A 21,191-nucleotide genomic window follows, 5' to 3' on the forward strand; every position below is an offset into this window, starting at 1 on the left:
ATCCAATAGAAAAGGAATTCAAATCTTTTTTTTACAAGAAACTCTAAAGCATAAAACACCACATGTACACTTACATACTAAAAAACCAAATTAGTTTTTCCAACAACACGAATACTAATGTGACAATATTTCAAACTCATCACGCATCAATATGTGTTGTAATATTGTGTACCTTTTCATCTAAATAATATTTCTCATAATATATTACACGAAAGAATCAGCACCAACGGTAATAGTCAAACAAGTTAAGGTCGGTTATTAAGAAAGTATGCTAACTAACTAACTAACTACTCGATATTATATACCTCTTGCTTTCTAGCATCCATGGCATTGAAAGTCAGGTGAAAAAAGAAATCTGTAGTACAAGGAACAAGTTTGGTTTGACTCAACTGAACTTGGTTCGATCTTTGGCCATCAGATAATCCTACACCTGTTAAGTTATTGTTACTCATGTCCTGATGTCGTTCCCCCAATAAGCAACGATGACGTGAAACCCTACACGTTTGAGTAGATGTGTCCTTCCATGTTTGAAACACCTTAGCCATTTTGGTTACATAATAGAGGTGTGACAACGATATGCATACCACTACTTACTTGAAGTGCAAGAATCGGTCGCCTTTGCATGGACTAGCTAATCCCAACCGATCATGCTTTGTCGGCTTTATGCAGACTGGTTGTTATGGGAACGGACAAAATTATTCTTCAAACGCGACCAATCCTAACACTTCAAGAAAATAATTGACAAATTGTGGGATTGTGTGAGATGGAAAGTAACCTCAACTTACATTATTTTCTTTGAAACATTGTTGCGAGTGTGAATTTCACATTGAAAAAAGAATGGACATTGCATGTTCTTATAAGCAATTGGACTACTTCTCATATTATCAATTGATTTTACAGTGAAACCTAACTTTTTTTTTATAATCACAGACTGTCTCATTTGTAAAACCCAACCTTCTTCGAACAAATGTGTGTGTCGGCAATATGCCCTATTTGCTGCAGTGTAGAGAGAAATTTAGAGTCCGAAACAGTTAGGAGAGTAGTAGGTTGACCTAGGATAAAGAAGTGTTGTATATTATTTATATATATATATATATATATATATATATATATTGTGATTTATGGTGAATAAACAACTGGCACCACATGGATAGGGAAAGTATCATATTGTTCCTTTGTTGGAGAATTCAATATATAATTATCAAACTAATCAGTTGTATAAACAGTAATTAAGCTAGCCTATGGTTTCCCCTAATCTGTACATTTGACCAAAATCAGGCTCCTAGCTATCTGGTAAATCTGACGAATCCAATGACGTTAATTATCACAGTAAACGGAGAAGAACGGTCAACAAAGTGCAGGTGCAAGTGCATTTAATCAACTAATTACTATATAATAACATATATGTTTATTACTATGTTAGAAATATTTGGGAAGGTCATGATCTTATTGCAGGCCTAGGCTTAAGCTCTACCTCACTGAAATGCTCGATGAGCTGCTGTATATTTGGCCTAGCCGAAATCAAAGTATAGTTCTTTTAGTTGTTTGACATCATGTACTCTATGGCGCATGCTTATCGTTTGACATCATGTGATATTTGGCCTAGCTGAAATATCACATGAATAATTGCAGACGTGAGAGTAGCAACATTCACATGAGTGAATGTGCATGCTTTCCTATACTCGTAAGAACTTAAGTTAAATTTATTTTCTTACAATTTAAATTAGTTTAAAATAAAATATCAATGACATGAAAAAGGTGAATTGCTTTATTTCTTTACAAGGTTAAATTTGTAACCATCATGATGCCATCATAACTACAAGATAATTTAGAGTATGGGCATTAGCCATTTTACATTTTGGACCCGCCATATGGCATTTGACAATTTAGAGTGTGGGCATTACCCATTTAAAATGTGATCTTGCTCTTGTGGCCCATACTATAAATTTGGTTAGCCTTTTGATTTCTCAATGGTATATTTTGTATTTTTAGTTCCTTATTCAAGATATGAGTTTGAGATATCAAGTACTTACTAATACATATGAAACATATGAAATTCGAAAGTGTTAGGTTTTTCTTTGAAATTTATAATCAAGTACCTAAAAATCAAAAATCAAATCAACTAGTCAGGAGGGTTGTTGATCCAATTTTGTATCCTTACCTTTTATTAAGTTCCTTCCTTCTCTCATTATTGTTAAGTATACATAACATGGATGGAGACAGTTAAGGGTCACTAGAGGAACATATTGGTCATGTTATTCATGCTCCCTTTAATGAATATAAATAAAAAGACATATAACTTGAATTTATCATAATTTTACTACTTGCAATTTATATTCTCATATAGTCCATTACTGTAAAAAAAATTCCTACAAGTTGTGGCCTAATGAAGTTTTACAAGAAAAAAAAGGCGGTGAAATTATACAAGATATGATGAATTTTTTTCTCAAGTATATATAACTAGATTAAGGTTGCCCTTGCTTAAAAAAAAATTCTAACTCCGTCCATGATACCTAAAAGTTTAAACTTCGTTCCCGTAGCATGGGCATTGTCTTCTTCATTCGCTATTTACCGATTCAAAACTGGGCCTGAATCATGCATGCATGCATTAATACAGAAAAAAGGTACATGCAAATTGCAATTGTAGTTAATTATACATGCTGGGAAATTCTGCAAATCTAATTGATGGGTGAAAATAATCATGCAAATTCATTCAGATTCTATTAAATTTAATTACGACTTGAAATTCGTGATGATCCAATGATGATAATTAAGCTAATCCCAAAATATATACTTGACAGCCAGCATTTATTTCCAAATTTCCCAGCGAAAATATAAACTAGAAATTTAACCTAATTCAGTACTGGTCATTCGCAGAAGAAAAATGTCTGGAGAAAACTAAATTAAAGGGAAGAAACCATCGCAACATATTACGGTAACCGTGCCAATATATATACACCCCCCCCCCCCCCCCCCCCCCATGAATATTTACAAACCGTATCTGCGTTCATGTGTATTGCACATGAATAATTTAATCACATTTCATGAAAACCCTATTAAGTAATTAATTATCAAGACCGGATTAATTAACCTGAGGCCTGCCTTTAGATCATAAGCTAGCTATAGGCAGTTATCTCCTTGGACGCAGACGGTGAAGCCACGGAGGAGGACTCCTGCGAGGATTGAGGGGGCGAATGCGGCAATCTCGAGGAGAAGCTCCGGAGCGGGTAATCCTCGAGGTCGGTCTCCTCGTGATCAAAGTTGAGGGCGTAGCTGAGTGCGTCATATTTAAAATCGGCAGAGGATGAATGATGCCTCCGTCCCACGTGGCCGTGGCCGTTGCCACGTCCATGCATGCGCCCAATCAAATTCTTGCACTTGTCTTTCAATTCCGCAAACTCGTAATGACTGTTGTTGTGGTGATGGTGATGGTGGTGGTGATGGCTAGATCGCGAGGACCGAGAATTAGGGGAGAATAAAGAGGTCCGCACGAGGCTGACATTATCAGCCCCGTTCGGAGTGGGAGGCGCCGTGAGGGCGCTGTGGTGGTAATTTTTGGGAGTAGGGAAGCATGGGATTATGCAGAGGGAGGAGCGGAGCTTTTGTTTGAGAGAGTTTGGGGAGCAGGGTTCGTGGTTGTTCTCCATTATTTTGATTTGTGTGTGGAGAGGTTGGGGTGGTGGCGGTGGTATTTGTGTTTTTATTTGGGAGGAGGAGGAGGAGGCCCGTGGGTGAGGTGAAAGACGGATGAGGACACGTAGGGTTCGGGGTTTTGAAAGATGGGAATACGGGATGCGGGGGACGTGAGAGTGAAACCAACTCATTGAGGTCCGGATTTCATGGGATGCTCTTGGGGTTTCTGGTCTTTTGACTTTATTCAGAGGTTCTCGCTTTTTTCAGGAATTTTTTTTTTTTTTTTCATTTTTTTCTTTTGATATATATCTGAAAACTAGGATGGGCCCAAAATTTGAAGGCTAATGTTGGGGTCCATTTGCATGAAATATGAGCTGGGCTCGAATGCAAAATTGGAATATGGGCTTGAACATATCTTGTTGCCCAATTAAGAAAACTATTACTCCATGATTGGGAGATGAGATTTTGATGTCAATGTGAGTTAAGTAAGTTGATTAGAACTGTGTTGCTTATCCTTTGCCTCAATTCAAAATTTTCTGATCATAAATTAGAGTAGTTTAGAGTATCGCATTGTCGGATAAAAGAATATTACAAGGCCCAAATCCAATTTTAATATAAGTTCGTGAGATCCCTAGTCCTTGTTATGCTCTTCCCACTTAGCAGCTCAGATGATGAGAATCTTTATCCATATCCTTTGTGTAGTACAATATTGTAGAAGTGGGGTTGGGGTTGATACGTATGCCTTGTTCATTGAGAGAATATTATCACTCCTCGTCCTCGCCTTAGTGATTCTCTACGCGTGATGTCTTGTTTTTTATTTTGATAAGATTCATTTCTAAAGGATCGTTTCAAATGTGGGATAAGGGGTCATTCATACATACAATCAAACTGACTTTTAAATTTTACGGCAAGACGTCATACGTAAGTAATGAACAAACTCTTTTTAGAGAAAAAAACTTTAATAAGGCAGTCTAATCAACCAACCAACAAGTCAGATCACTATCACAATGAATAAGACCGAATTGACGGATAGAATAAACTCAATAGTCGATTGGTCCTATTATGTTCTCTCTAAAATCAACATCACAATAATAAATATTAAAAACATCCAATATTTGGATCATCAATTATTGAAAAGAGATAAAAATAATCCTGATTACCTCAAAAAAATGAGAGATTGAGGAAGGAAAAATACATTTTTTTTTTTTTTTTTTACAGAAGGGAGGTAAAATTATTGAATAGATATATATAAACTCAATATACATGTTTTGTTTTTTGTTGTTGGTCTGATTCTTTTTATATTTTTGTTTTTGTGTTTTCTTAATTATTATTGAAAGTTTGAAAAGCTAAAGAAAAAAAAGAGGCTTTTCGACTAAGAGTATCTTCATGGCTGGGCAGTTTGTAAATCTGTAAAACTAAAAATAAACATACAGTACCCTAAACACAATCTTCATTTCTTCTGTTTTTTGTGTTAGGATCTTGATACGTGACTTAACTTGTACATATTTATATGTTATATAAAGATTGTATCACCTTATTCCGCTATTTTTAAAAGGCGGCCGGGCCTCCATATAATACATTTCTTTTACTTGTAAGATTGTCTAACCATCTAACTGGTCAGATTTCTCATTTTCCCCTCTAATTTTTTTCTTTTAATTCTACTTGATTCGTTGAAAGAGTGCATAAAAGAAAGTCCAAAATCACTGCCTTCTTACCTAAACACAGAAAACAAAAGAAATGGAAGTACACAACCAGAACTATTCACTTGGTGCAGCCAAGAAAAGTCATTTAATTACTATAAAGAAATGAAGTACACAGCTAAAACCATTCACTTGTAACTTAGTATTACGGTCTACTAGCATTATTCTTCACTTGTAAGTGAGAGGTCTTAAATTCGGTTCTAATCAAAGGTTAATTTGAACACATTAGTAGTAATCCATTGTAAGACTTAACCATATCGTTTGATAAAAAGAAAAAGAAGAAAAAATTACTATAAAGCCCAAAGAAACATTACAAGAAGAGATGTGGTTGATCATGTGGCTCACTATGATAAGTGCCAGGTTTTCTGTTCATAGCAACACTCAGCACCGGTGTCTGACACAAACCGGTTGGACTTGGTGGAAGCTTTTCGGTTAAGTTGCACTGAAACTTCCTCACCCTTTCCATCTCATTTCTCTCACCTTTTCTTTATTGTGTTTTGTCCCCTCATCTTTTACTTTTCTTCTGCTTGGACTTGGTGGAAGCTTTTCGGTGAAGTTGCGCTGAAACTTCCTCACCCTTTCCCCCTCATTTCTCTCACCTTTTCTTTGGTTTTGTCTCGTCATCTTTTACTTTGCGTTTGCTCTTTCTCTGTCTCGCATCGAAAACCTGACTGCTCTAAACACAAATTATTTTACCAGTAGTAGGACGTTTAACCGTCTCTAAAACAACACTTGTTTTCTTTGTTGGGTTTTGTGTCGTCGTAATTTCGAGGTTGAAATTAATGGCTGGAATGCTTCCTGGTGTGGAAAGCGCTCGGAGGAGACGAGTCCGTCAGAGCGGAGAGCCACTGTGTGTCGGCGGCATCCATGGCAGCACCAGGCGCTCTTGTTTCTGTTTGTATGCTAGCAACCATGAATCTCACCACACCTCCACTTCTCCACTGGTAATTCTTTCTTTCTTTCTCTCAATCTTCCACATAACACAATACGAATGTTTTTCGCACTCTTCATTTCTCTTACCACTCTAATTTTGTTTTTAATTTTTAAAACGAATAAATCAAAGAAGAATCAATCGAGAAAAACAAGAGGGTGAAAATCGCTATCCTACCGATTGAATTACAAGCAAATATATTTTTCTCTTGTTGCTTGGATGATTTTTCATGATCATTGTTTCATTTTGCATGTTTGAATCATTAATCTCAATATTAACTATTGAACAAATAGCAACGAAGCATACTGAACCAAGCATACATCGATGAGAAGCTGGGAGTGGAAGCCAGAGAAGCAAAGGGGAGATTAGATGAAAGACTGAGAACACAAAGAAAATCACAACTCAAAAGGTACAAATAATTAATTTACCAATATGGTAGTCCGTCTATGAAACAAACTGTCGATTGCATATCAATAATGCCTCCATATCCATGTTATTGATGCTTATTGACAACATCGACGAAACGACTGTTTCTTTCCTGCACATAGAATTTCTTACCAATAATGGTTCTTGCTGCTAGCCTGCTATATACGTGAGGGGAATAGATTTTCTGACTTTTTATTCTTCTGCACTTCCCTATTTATTTTTGTCCCCCGATTTTCAATATGTTTTAAATTATGTATTTTGTTATACTTATGATGAATTTAGGCACAATAATAGTAACAACAAAGGACTGAAAAGTGTGGATGGAGGAGGAAGATCATCTGTGGTGCTCGGAGAGTTGCAGATAGAAGTGTATGGAGCTACAAAGAGTAGCAGTAGCACAAGTGGATCAAAGAAGTTCAGCTGGTCAAAGTTGTCCTGGAAATCATCAGACCAGGATGAGTGTGCAGTCTGCCTGGAAAGGTTCAGTCCAGGTGAGACCCTGGTGAACCTGCCCTGCGCCCATAGGTTCCACTCTGGTTGCATGGTTCCATGGCTTCACAGCAATGCTCATTGCCCATGTTGCAGAATGGAGATTAGCTCCTAGTAATTGTATTGGTAATTTGGTAAATTAAGATTGTAAAATATTGATTGAGCTTGCAGTTGCAGTTGTAGAGTTGGTTTGAAGTTTGAGGGATTGACCTTGTGGTGCTAATTGTTTACCTACCACAAGTTTTTGTTGAAGTGAATAGTTGCCAAGTAGTCTTTGTGTGAGTAAATAGTTTATGCATATTTTGGAAAAATACTTGTTTGTTTTCTCATTAGAAATAAATTATAGTCCGACTCGTATAATTGAATTTTTTAATTATCATTTAGGAGCTGTTATTGGCACTTCTATAATCTCAATCATACTCGTTCTATATTTTTAATTTATCTATTTTAATGTGATTTCTCGATTTTACCCTATATTACTTTTAAAGTCTACAATCTTGAAAACCTCATTAAGTATGACATAAATATTTATAGGGAGTTGTAAAGACCTTCTGTGCTCTAGAAGGAAGGCGGCTTTACAATTGTTTACTTTGAGGTTTTCCAGTAGACCTTATGTGCAAAAGACTCTTAAGGCCTGCGTAAGAATTAGAGTGCGATTATCATGAAAATGGAAACATGCTTCAGGCTTATGTGGCTAACACAACCATTCTGAACACATATATATAGCTAAGCTGTTGAAATCCATACAGAGAATTTGGACATGATCGAGAACGATTCAATGGAACTTTCTTTTTTAAGATTGTTTGGATGTTATGTTTAGTTCTTGTGAATTGTTTAATTTTGCCATGGTTAAAATTTCAGAAGGGAAAAAACATGAGATTATTTCTTGTTATGATGTTCAAGATACGAACTATGACACCACAACTATTATGTTGTATTTTAGAAAGATTACTTGTTGCCTTTGCTTAGTAACAATTTTATTTTGTATAATTTTTTTCGTTTCTGTATCAAATCTACCATAAACAATGAGCCTACTTACAGCTTCCCACTCATTTTTCGTTTTTCATTGTTTTCCCGGGAAATTAAGCTTTGGAGTTTTTTTCCATTGGGTTGCTGGCTGCTGCTTTGGATTTTACTTACATTGACTGTTATTTGTTATGCGATTTGAAATTCAAATTATATTTTATCATATTTTGTTTCCCTTTGATTTTTTTTCATGGATCTGTTTGGGATTCTAGTAATAGTGTTCAGATTTTGGAAATTGTTCTCTCTTTTGTGTTCTGGGTTATATTATTGTATTGAACTCATGGTTCTTTTGTGTAGAAATTCAAATCTAGGATCATTGTTTCTGGTTTATTTTGTATCAATTTTTTTCATTACTAGAGCAAATCTGGAAAAGATAAATAAATCTACCTGAAATGTCACATCCCGGTCCGGGGCGGATCACTTCCCGAGCCCGCTCCACCACCATAGCACGATATTGTCCGCTTTGGGCTTACCATTCCCTCACGGTTTTGTTTTTGGGAACCCACGAGCAACTTCCCAGTGGATCACCCATCATGGGATTGCTCTAGCCCCCTTCTCACTTAACTTCGGAGTTCCTACGGAACCTGAAGCCAGTAAGCTCCCAAAAGGCCTCGTGCTAGGTAGGGATGAGAATATACATATAAGGATCACTCCCCTGGGCGATGTGGGATGTCACAATCCACCCCCCTTAGGGGCCCGACGTCCTCGTCGGCACACGCGACCAGGGTTAGGCTCTGATACCAATTTGTCATATCCCGGCCAATAATAAAATGATCGAATGGTATGATACATTTTAGTAGCTCCTGGATGCATAGCATAAGCCGAGATATGCGCTTCATCAAGAATTGCTTTCTTTAAATCCAAATTATTAAGCACAAACATCCTACCCTTCTGCATCAGCATGCCATCCGAATCACGAACTCTGAGGTCTCTCATCCTCCCTCGATCTCGAGCTTGAATTAGTTCTTGAGTTTCCCTGTCAGCTACCTGAGCTTCAAGCACCCGATCAACTAAAATTGGCCTAACTTGAAAATTAGCAAGTAAGGCTACCTCTCGATCTTCTGCCTCCAACCTCACTCCCGTAGATCATAAGTCTGCCAGAAGAGGAATGCGACTAGCGTACAACGCATTGATACGGCCCTGAGACTTCCTGCTATGTGCATCAGCCACTACATTTGCACGACCAGGGTGAGTATAATTTATGTTTATGTTTAGTAGTGTTTGAGATGCACATTGAGAGCTCATAGCCTGCACCCCCGGTGTTAGTGCTCCCACTCAGAGTTGGGCACAGTCCTTCACGTGATGTTCACCTCCCGCACCACACGCTCATCTTGGATCCAAGTTAGGTGCACAGTCCTGTCGTACATACCACTTTAGGTGGTTCCGACTCGTAGGTGACCCGCAATTATTCACCCAGCCTTCACGTGATCGTAGCACTTGAGCGTACTTATATTACACCCAGGCTTGTCGTACATACCACTTTAGGTGGTTTCGACTCGTGTGCAGGTATAGTTAGCGAGATGGAGATTTGAGCTCTAGATTCAGCCGTACAGGTCACGTTAGGTGACTCCGGCTGACAGATTATATGGCATTGATGTGATATTACATGAGCACTTGCATTTTTACTTCGAGGTCTTGGCATAGCATATTTCAGAGCATGATTTATATATATGTATATTCTATTTTCTGGGAAGTATACAGGTTTTACGGCGAGGGGTTAGAACTTGTTTATGAAATGGTTTTTGAAAAGCTTTGTTTTTGCCCACTCACACCTTTTGTTTTGCGCCCCTCCAGGTTCTAGATGGCCAGCACGTTTGGTGGCTTCCCTGAGGATTTTCCCCGGCATATCTAACAGACTATTACCAGTGTAGGACCACCTTTGGGTGTGCTTTTGTAGTGTCGTTTTCTCCCGGACTACATTAGGTCTTCGTGCTCTGAACTTTGTTTTCACACTTACGCTTGCACATGTTTATTATTTTATTAGCTTCCGCACTGTGCACATGGTTACGTCACTTCCACGTGACGGCCAACATGCCTTGATCTCGATCGGGGTGTGTCATGAAATCCCTCCAATTTTTTTTTCGTAAGCAAAATCAATTTCAAATAAAAGATTAGTGAGGCTTTCAAGAAAAGAAAAACATGCTCAAAATCTAAGCATTCCCACCAATTTATTTAAGTCATCAAAATTATACTTAAATGAGGTTTTCAAAATTTTGTGCACATTAAAAACAATATAAGGGCAAAATTGAAAATCATATTAAAAGAATTAAAATAGATAAGTTAAAAATATAGAAGGAGTATGGATTGAAATTTTGAGAGTGTCAATAACAGCTTCCTATCTTTTTTGTAAGTTACTTTATGTGTAAGTTACTTTATTATATGTGCCAATTTACAGAATTAATAACTATTTACTTATTGTAAAGAGTTAAGCACCGTTAAAACTTCAATGATTTCCCAAATATTAACCAACAAGTGATGTCTAGTAGGGGTGGAATATTCAAAATACATAAAAGTGCTTTTATTGACAAAAGGGATTTTAGCTAAAATAGTTTTTGAAATTGTTATAATTCTTCATAATAGTTTTAGAGATTTAAAAGCAATAGAAGTGGTCTATGAGTTTATCCAACTTTAATCATTTTGGTCATTCCTTGAAAATCTTTGTTAAATAAAGACCAACATGACAAAAATACCCTCCATTAATAAACAATGAGCCAAAATGATTTGACAAAATTTAAGGGTATTTTTGTCATTTTGGTCCTTATTTAACGGAGATTTTTCACGGAATAACTAAAATGATTGATGGTGGACAAACTCAAGGATCACTTTTATCGATTTTAAATCTCATGAACCAAAATAAAGAGTTATATCAATCTTAGGGACCTGGGTCGCCCTAGGCCCAGTGCGGGCAAGGCAACCGTCTAGGGTCCAAAAAAATTAGGGGCACCAAAATTATTAGTGTGTCATATTTATATACGTTTTCATAAAAGTATAAATTTATAAAATTTGGTTTAATGATAAAGAAATTTAACTAGAACTGATGATTTTGTTGTTTGAAATTAATGAAGAGTTCTTGGGTTCAAAATACTATGTGTGCTTATTTAAATTCTAAATTTTTACAAATTTCTTTTCATAACAGTATAAATTTATAAAATTTGGTTAAATGATGAAAAGTTTAATTAGAAGCAATGGTTTTTGAATTTAAAATTAACGAGAGGTCCTAAGTTCGAAATGCTATGTGCATGTTTATTTTTTTCAATTTTTACGAATTTTTGTTTGGTTGTTAATTTATTTTTAATTACTAGCTAGTAATTATGTGGGTTGCTATTTTTAAACATTCGTTCCAATTCAAGTCTAATTTTCAACAAAGGGTAATACATAGACTAAATTTTTAGACCAAATTTGCAAATTTTATGACATGTCATCAAAATGTTTAATTTGGAGCTCATTTATTACTTATACATATCCTTAAAGACTCGAAGGTTTCATTATTTTTTTATTCTTATATTGATGATGTTAGTAAATAAGAAAAAGTATCTTACGATTTATACAAAAACACTTTAAAAGTTCCATGGAAGTCAAAACTCATAATCTATCTACTTGTAAGCTTGAATTTTTTTTGGTTTCCTTCTCTCGATACAAAATAAATTAGTTTTTCCATGTTTATAAATTACTGAGTTTGAAGTGCTTTTGTAAATATAATTTTATCGATATCTTACATGTAAAAACAAATAATTTTTTTTATATGAAGTGAGGACACATTTTTTTGCATTGCCTCGGGCCTAAAAAATCTCTGGACCGACTCTATCAGGGACTATTTTCGGTTTGACAAAATCACTTTTGTGAATGAATCTAATTACACTGCATATCACTATCCATCCATTCTTTCTCCCCACCTTGAAATTGAATATCAAATGAGAGAAAAGGTTCCACTCATGTGACTGGTGGGACAATAACAGGTTAATTATAGGACAGTTTGGTGTCTTGATCGACCTTTTCCTTGTTTAGTGCAAATCATTTGTGGTTGTACTAATCAAATGTTATTACCAATCTTGGATTCCAATTAAGGGAAATCATGGTGAGATTGTTACAATTTGATATTGCAAATAAAAAATCATTAAATTTGTGCGGTTGACTCAAGTGGCGAGGAAGATGGGCAGTGACGAATTCATGAATTATTCATTGAATAAGTAAGGTATAAAAGCTTGGTGCGGTGTTCTTGCTTAAGTTCTCTTGTTAGTGGGTGAGTCTTAGAGGTGGTGATGCTTGAGCCTTGAGATTGGTGGATGAAGTTGAAAATTGAGTGAAGCAAGTGAATTTGTGTGAAATGAAGGATCAGAGCAAACAACGACAACTGGGTTTGGGTAAAAAGGGGATTTGCACCCCCCGCGCCATCCTATCTTGCTCAGTTGTTGGGTAGGCAAAATCTAACGGCAAGTCATTTCCATTGAACAGGTTCGCCTTAAAAATTAAAAAGTGAGTTAAGATTAGACCACGTAAAAGATTCAATTATCTATAATACGACCGAAAAAATATATTAATAAAAGACATTTAGGTTGGAGGTGGAACTTCATTTTCTCCTGGGATTCAATCCTAATTTGGTAAAATCTTCTTCTTTTCCTCCCACCCTAATCCTTGTTTTGGAGTCACTACTGGCTAGCTGGAGGTCACTAAAGAATGGCCGCCCCAAAATTAGCTAATTAATCTTTGTCTTGATTATTATGGAGATGGAGAGATGATTAGGCAAGGATTTAAGATGAGATTTGATTAATTATTCGTTTGATTCTTTTTTTTGATCGAAGTGACGCAAGAGTCCAAAACGTTTCAAAGTTTTCATAAGTGATGTGTGACTAAGACATAGCACGAATAGAATGAGACATGGCATGTGGATTGCTTTGTTTCACCTTGTTAGAAAATCAATCCTTCTTTTAATTTTTTTTTGTAGAAATTGATACGTTTTGGATTATGTCAAAATCAAGACCATATCGTAATCAAAACCGAGGTGAAATACGAGTTAAGATAGAAGGTGAAAGTCTGAGACAATGATATGAAATCTTGGCTCATATTTTCACCTTATCACAACATTTCAAAGTTCAACAATTATTTTTAAACAATTTTAGGATTTGAATGCTTGATTTTAAAAAATTTAGGAATACAAGGAGTTGCACAAATCATCTACCATCAACAACAACAAGAAATTTTTATCCTATTAAGTCGGGTCGGTCGTATCAATTCTAAACCGCCACTACGCTCGGTTTTGCGTCAAGTCTTCCGTTAGCTCTAAATGCTCTATGTTTTTTTTTTTTAAATCTTTTTTCAAGTTATTCTAGGTCTTCCTCTACCTTTTTGGCCTTGAGCATGTATCTCATAATTGCATTTTTAATTTAAAGCATCTATAGGTCTTTGTTTCACATATCTAAGCCACCTAAACCGATTTTCTCTCATCTTATCTTCAATTGCGGCCACTCCTACTTTACCTCAATTATTCTTGTTCTTAATCATATCATTTCTTGTATGCTCACACATCCAACAAAACATTCTCATCTTTGCTGCACTCTTTTTTTTAATATTTAGCACGTGTTGATACATGACTGCCTAACATTCTGCGTATAAAGCATTACTGACCTTATTGCTTTATTAACGTCCTAAATTTTTTTTTTCTTGAGCTCTAATAGCATATGACGGTTGCAATAATACGAAAACGCAAAAATGTTGAAGAAAAGTATAACTTTGTTGAAAGAAAAATAAATTGAAAGGAACCGCAACAAACGACCACGTTTCTTTCTTTTTTTTTTCGCACCATGTGATTTTAGTATTTTACGTTTTCAGACCCTCCCTCAACGGCTAGTTTCCTAGTGACCGTTTTCCCGTCTCCCAAAATTCAAAATCTGAACCCACCGTTAATCTTCTCCACATACCGCAATTCCCGGAAATATTTTTCAATTGTCAAACAACACTCGCAAACAAAAACCAAAATTCAAATCCAAACTCAAACTCTGGCACCTTCCCAAATTCGATCTCTGTTAAACCCATTTGGCAATTCGAATCAAGAACCCAGAATTTCAAAAATGGTGTATTCGTACGCGCCCACATACTACTCCACTCTCCACGACTCGATGACCTCCCTGTGCAAGTCCATTCTTCCCTTAGGCTTCAAGAAGCGGCGGTTGCCAGCGGCGGAGCAGAAGCTTTCGAAGCTGCAGTCGGATAACCTCAAGTGGCAGCAGGACTCTTTCCACCAGATGATGAACTTGATGGGTCTACACAAAGAAGGGATCTTGGCTGAGACCGAGGTCTCCGCTTTCCGATTGCATTTGCTCGAAACCCTCGTCGCCTCTCCAGTGGTGGAGCACGAACAGCCGGTTATTCTGAGGGACAAGTTGCTGTTCTTGCAGGTAAAAAACCAGTCTGCAATATCAAATCCTTTTTTTTTTTTTTTTCATTTCGATTGGATTTTCTTTCTTGGTTTTCTGAGTTGCCAAACAATGTTTAGGAGCTCTTGTATGCGAAATGTATATCGGAAGACGAATACCATTCTTCGAAGAGGCCGTTGCTGCAGCGATTAGCAGCTCAGGGAGCTGAGGTCGAGGCTAAAGATGTAATCGCTTCAGGATCGCTGCCAGCGAAGAACCTGAGAGAGAATGCAGATCAAGAGCAGTGGTCTGAAATTGACTTGAAGGACGAGAAATGCTTGCTAACGAAAGACAAAGGGAGTTCAAATTCGAAGAACAAATTGAAGCACAGCTCGGCAGTGAAGCAAATCAAAGGGGCAGCTTCGGTGTTGGGATTTGTATCACCTTTCAAACAAGGGAAAAACAGGGGAGAAAAGAGCATATTCGATCTGCCCGACTCGTCCAAATTTTCTTCAACCAGCTCTTCTAAGCATGAAGCAGGAGATCAATCGTCGATTCTCATGCCAGAAAGCTTGCCACAGGTTCCGATGAAAGAGAGTGGGAGTGCAGATCGAACGAGGAGGAAGCCGTTTAGGAATCTGTTTCAGAGAGAACAGAGAGAGGGACAGGAGGATCATGGCCACGAAAATGAACAAACACCTTCGAAATCAGCGAAAAAGCAATGGGGTTTTGATGGATTCAAGAAGTGGAAGAGGAGTGACTCGGAAGAGAATGAGACAACTCCGTTGCCGCTAAACGAAAGATCAGATAGTGAGGTTCACCTGAAGCTTGTCCCAAGCCCCATGGGTGAAGGGCCAGACACTAAGCTCATAAAAAGGAAGCTGCTCTCGGATGGTTCTCCTTCTGATTTCTTCATTGACAAGGTTCGTAATTGTTCAATTTCATTTCATGATCTTTGGCGAATATTCGAAGCTTGATCTCAAACTGAATCTCGTGTTTTGTTTTTTTTATGACCTGAAGGTTGTAGGGGAGAAGATAAAGAAGGAACTGTCAAGAATTCAGACAGAGCTTTGCGCTTCAAATCCAAATCTTCGATTCACGTAAGCCTTTTCGACGAGACTCTCTTAATATTCACACTGGCATTGAAAAGAAATCCGTTTGTATTGAAAATTTATGAGTTTGATTCTTGTGATTTACTCAGGAATGAACAAATTGAAGCGATTTCGACAAGGCTTCCGGTGGACAAGGCTGACCTGAAGAAGTTCTTTCCCAAGTGAGCAAAATCTTCACCAACTAAAACCATCACATCCTTAGACTTTCCTTTTTATTCATCATTGATTTTTGTTTCGTTTTCAGGTCGTGGTGTGATCGGTATGGAGACGTTGTTCTGGACGTGGTGAGGAAAGAATTCAAGGAGCATGTTGGGGAGATGGAGAGCTTGAGAAATGCAGCAAGAGAGAAACACGGTATCCACTCAGCGCGATGGGTTACATTCCAAGATGACGAGGAGAATTGTCACCCAAATCTGTTTGCTCCGCCGCATGACAACAACCACAATTACACCTCAAAGTTCCATGAAACCAATCCATTCTGTGATGATCACCTTTACACCACCCCTAGGAAGCTGAGATCGAAACCGGAAGCTTACACACAAGAGCAGAATCAGAATCAGAATCCCTTTTGGATCCCGGGGCATGGCTACTGACGCGATACATTTTTCTAATCTGTTGTATGAACTTCGAGAGAAGAACTCTGTTCTCCCAAGCATTCAAACTTTATGTTTGATTTGTAAATGCAGGCAATGTATTATCTCCTTAAATGTTTCGGAATTCGATTCGCTCCTTGATTTTTATTTTCTTAGCTCTTCTCAATCGTTATTTGAAAGCCGCTTTGTTGAGATGAAAAAGACTGCCACTGTGTTCGTCCTCATTGCTCAAAGGACCTTCATGCAAATATCAAACATGCGTGTAATACAAGAAACAAATCAATTGAAACATAACATGATCCATCAGGAGTAAGGGTTGCTTGTGATGCAAGCAAGCTGCAAATTCGAGAGCAAAAAGAATTTTTTGCAGATACATGAACCCCGAGTCGTCTTTCTATTGATCAGTTTGAGAAAGAAACGACTCAGGTCAAAATATAATTCCTCGTTACAATAAGGACAAAACTGGCAAAGACTTCTTTTACACGTTCAAGTAAAAGCAGAGGAATCTACACGCTTTTTAGCAATAACGGAAGGCACGTTACCAATAATTCCAGCAAGAAACCCACCATTTGAAAAAGATAAAGAAACACATCACCATCAAGTAACAGAAGCACCAAGGGTAATAATGGAAAAAACTGCAAAATTGAAAAATGCCAATGTGTTCTCTGCATATAAACATCAAAGATTGTATACATGCACATTGATGTATAAATATCTCATTTTCTCAATCACTATATAAGTACTACAATTCCGCATCGAGAGTGGAAGACGCTACAATATCATGGATTTCGGAAAAATTCAGATACAAGTTAGTATTGGGGGACAAAATACATGTCGTGGCAGATGCGAAGAACCATCTTTAACCATTTACATTATTGTGTAGTATGTACAATTAAATCAAAGAGAAGATATCTCTGAGTTAGAGACAGAACAGTCGGTGAAACCCTCACGAACATCTCCTCGGCAAAGTGGGCAAACCCTGTACGTAGGAGTGACTTTCAGTGAAAAAAAAAAATCATGGGGGAATGAAGGACAATCATGAAGGGGGAAGGGGGAAAAACAGGATGGCAATGACAATACCCGTGTATCTCTTTGAGCCACTTGTCAACGCAGGACATGTGATACTCGTGATGGCAGGGAAGAACTCGAATTTTGTCTCCTTCCTCATACTCAGCGAGGCATATGTAACACCTATCAATTATTAACTCACCATGATCAAACAAATGCACCATGCTCCCTATTGATGGAATCATTTGAGGCCAAAAGAAAATGGGCATGACTTAAGTAAAACTTACTGCTCAGCATCATCCCCGGACTTTGATTTGTCAACCTTTGTGTGACTTTTAAGAGGAAAACCATCAACAACAGATGCTGGGGCAGGAGCCGAGACCATCGATAGTGAAAGTGACAAAGGTTGGCGGTGAATTTCATCCAAAACCTGCACATCGCACATTACAAGTAATGCATTCATAAGGTAAACAGTAATCTGTCGTGTAACATCTGCCACTATGTTTGACCCTCAAACATAGATAAAAAAAGAAACTGCGAAAACCAAATTATAGCCGTTCAACCTAGAGCAGTAAACATGCAGCCAAAGCCATCAAAGAGACCTCAAAAAGAAGAATATACTAAATTCATCCCTGATTTAATTAAGTTTAGCCCCCAAAGAGGAAAAAAATTAAAGAAATTCATGCTTCAAGGGTAAATCACAGCATCCCAAGGTAAACACAAAAGGCAAGAACGTATTGCATAAATACCCTCGTAACTTAAGACGTATGCAAGAAAAATAGAAAGAAAATTACCTCAAATAGAGCTTCAGCGAGCATGACAATTCTTGATATACTTGCCCGAGTACTAGACTCTTCGGTCGTCGAGAATGAGCCACATGAACACATGCCACGAGGGTGGATTCCTGTGGGACAAGAGGTATTACGCTGGCCATTATCATCAAGGCCAACACGAAGTCTTTCCCAGACCTACAGAGAGTCATGCAGATGCAAATCAATGACAATTACTAATGGGACTCCAATAAATAAAGCTGCTACAATCTACTGGTTTCCTCTGACCCATAAAACATATATACCACTTCATAAAGGAAGTATAAAAGTACCTTTGATGTATGATATGTCTGTAAACCATGTAAATGAACAGACATATACAGTTAAGACTTAAGCCCCAAAACTCTCCCAAATGAAAGAAGAAGAAAAATTCAATTTTCAGATCAACCACGTAACTGAAACAACATCATAATATTCGTTAATGTTCTAAACTATCACCTCAGATCTAGAATGTCGTCGTCGTTCATTCAAGTAGGGAATTCTACTGGCCCGGTGACCAGAATCAGCTCCAATCCCATCATCAAATAAATCACCACTCAAACCAAGTAGCCATCTGTCATGAGATCCCATATCCTCAGTATCATCAGTAGAGAAAAGAATGGTTGGTGAATCAATGAATCTCCTGGAGCTGCGCCTTGAAAATGCATCCCAGAACAGTCGCCTGCCATTCCTTCTAGCCTCACGATTACTTGCATCAGCATTGCTACTCCTCAAAAAGTTGGAAGAAATGCTCATAACGTCAACATGAAGTACACTTCCATCTTCCTGGCCTTGTTCCCTATTGGACACAAGGAATCCCAAACCAGAAGGTATTGCCTCCCGTAGAGAATCATTTCCACGTGAGTCAAAAGATGATGGAATTTCAGAAACATTAGCAGAATCAGTATCAGCATTTGAACTTTGCACACCCCTTACGTCAGCCACATGATTCTCAACAGACACTTCCTGAGAACGGGAATTCCGCATCCCTTGTGGAGACGAACTACTTGGACACATAACCTCGGGACAGGTCTGAGATACATTCTTGTCTGCTGAAATGTCAATGCCATTGACTGCATCCACATTAGCCGAGCGATTCAAAGAGACTGTTTCTGAAGATTGTTGTTGTCTAAACGAAGTACTAGCTGTAGGACTATTATCCATACAAGATTGGTCGTAACTACATTCAGCACTTACCTGAAGAGGTATTAGTTCTTTACTTTTGGACAAGCACTTCCCCTGGTTACTTGTGTCAACACTGCTTAAACCTTCTTCAACAATGCGCTCAGATGATGATCCAATTTCAATAATGGGGCAGGTGAACGGTGATCCAGTACTGGAGACCAACAAGGTTCCCTCTCCGGAGTTCTGGACTTGATTGATATCACGATCAGATTGCTCTGCACATTTCACAAGACACACAGCTGCGTGATCTTCCATCTGCAGGAAAAGTACTGAAAGAATGAGTCTCTTTTTGTTATTTATATGAGTATAACCACCAAGTGCACTACCAAGGCATCAAAACAACTACATAACATTACAGTTTTTGGAGCCACCAAAAAAGTATTAAACTTACATTTCTATACTGTCCATCAGAAGAGATGAGCATTTACTCCCAAGTGAACACAAGTAACACAGAAATAAATAACTTCAGTTACACACTAAGTGGACTAATGCTAGGTATCTCAACCTAAATCAACAAGAAGCAAATTTTCTGCTTCAAGATTACACTGAAGCATGACTTTGTGGAAATAATAACATCAAGGTTGTCTTAATAAGTGCATCGGAAAGCACTAAATAAAAACAACTGCAATCATTCGATATCTAATTACATGCCCCCACTTCTCCAGAGGATTCCTAAACGTTCATCATGGGACTACTATGAATAATAATAGACATGCACACACTTGTATTCTTATATTCTAGCAAAATACCATACTCATCCAAACTTTTAAATCTTCTCTATCTTCCGAGAATGGGTGCATATACACAGAAACATCCTACAAACCACTTCACACCACTACATCAGCACCATGGTTGATTCCCAGCTCAAGAACATAAGTTGTGCTAAAGACTATGTAATCATTTCTCCGCACCATTAAGAACCTTAACCTTCGAGTTCTACAATCATAATCAACCTTTCTCCAACCATTTCCCTTAGCATCCCACCAATCAGTCATCGGGAATCATCATTAAAGTTCATATTCAAAAACATCAAAAAAATCAAACAATATGGTTCAGAACCTGAAAACAAAGTTGAATCCTTTTGCTTCATTCACGATTGTTATACTGAACGTATACATTAAAACAAACATAACTTGAACCGTCAATTCAATGTCCCCATTAACTAAATCCCCCAACTTTTTCAACAACACGATCACATAATTAGCAGTTCTAATATATGAATTCAATATTCACATTTGCAGGGAAATTATAACACAAAATAAAGTAACTGAATATTACCGAGAACAGGATCAATCTTCTGCATCATTTGGACAACTCCCGTATATTTTTATTGGATTGTGACTCAAAATGAGAGAAATCAAAACCCCCCCTCACCCCCCCCCCCCCCAAAAAAAAAAAAATTTAAAGAAAAACAAAAAAAAGCTTCAAATTTGCACCAAATGATCAAATCCCAAATCATCCAAAACCAATAAAAATCGAATTTTGCATCCAAAAATGTAAAAATGATGAGAAATCCAAAAATGGGCATTGACGATTGAATTAAAGGCATCGATTTTAGTGGAGGACGATCAAGAAAAAGAAAAAAAAGGTACCTCTTGAGTAGCACGTGCGGAGGAGCCACCGCAGACGAAAGAGGAGAGTATGGAACGACTGGCGGTGCGATTGACTTGGGGCCGAGATGGGCGCGAGCCCAGTCGACTGCTGCTCGAACCCATTTGAGAGAGAGAGAGAGAGAGGAGAGAGAGAGCTGAGTTGGTGATGAACGATGATAATTGAAGCAAATCAGCTGACTGAGAAAGGAGAGAGAAAGAGAGCCCTTTCTTCCTTGTATTTCAAATTCAATTATTTTTGTGGACTTTCTGTGAGTCATATATTTAACATTATTTTTTGGGTGAAACATTCTGGTTATTCCCGACCGCAATATCAACG

At 37.6% G+C, this 21,191-nt stretch overlaps 3 protein-coding genes across 3 annotated transcripts; 2 read left to right on the forward strand and 1 right to left on the reverse strand.

Moving 5' to 3' along the window:
- The first annotated feature begins 5,982 nt into the window (after positions 1-5,982).
- Positions 5,983-7,466, forward strand: LOC137743395 (probable E3 ubiquitin-protein ligase RHY1A). Its single transcript, XM_068483280.1, has 3 exons — positions 5,983-6,277; positions 6,558-6,673; positions 6,973-7,466. The coding sequence occupies exons 1-3, from the start codon at positions 6,116-6,118 to the stop codon at positions 7,292-7,294; spliced, it is 600 nt and encodes a 199-aa protein (XP_068339381.1). The 5' UTR covers positions 5,983-6,115; the 3' UTR covers positions 7,295-7,466.
- A 6,430-nt stretch (positions 7,467-13,896) lies between these two features.
- LOC137711632 (uncharacterized) lies at positions 13,897-16,409 on the forward strand. The gene is made up of 5 exons (XM_068450889.1): positions 13,897-14,597; positions 14,696-15,478; positions 15,576-15,655; positions 15,757-15,828; positions 15,912-16,409. The coding sequence occupies exons 1-5, from the start codon at positions 14,271-14,273 to the stop codon at positions 16,258-16,260; spliced, it is 1,611 nt and encodes a 536-aa protein (XP_068306990.1). The 5' UTR covers positions 13,897-14,270; the 3' UTR covers positions 16,261-16,409.
- Positions 16,410-16,960: 551 nt separating this feature from the next.
- LOC137742627 (uncharacterized) lies at positions 16,961-21,083 on the reverse strand. The gene is made up of 6 exons (XM_068482543.1): positions 20,855-21,083; positions 18,537-19,517; positions 18,063-18,236; positions 17,556-17,698; positions 17,341-17,451; positions 16,961-17,239 (listed from the first exon to the last, which is right to left on the reverse strand). The coding sequence occupies exons 1-6, from the start codon at positions 20,975-20,977 to the stop codon at positions 17,158-17,160; spliced, it is 1,614 nt and encodes a 537-aa protein (XP_068338644.1). The 5' UTR covers positions 20,978-21,083; the 3' UTR covers positions 16,961-17,157.
- Positions 21,084-21,191: the final 108 nt, after the last annotated feature.

The sequence above is a fragment of the Pyrus communis genome, chromosome 1 (assembly GCF_963583255.1).
Source record: "Pyrus communis chromosome 1, drPyrComm1.1, whole genome shotgun sequence".
Lineage (NCBI taxonomy): Eukaryota > Viridiplantae > Streptophyta > Magnoliopsida > Rosales > Rosaceae > Pyrus > Pyrus communis.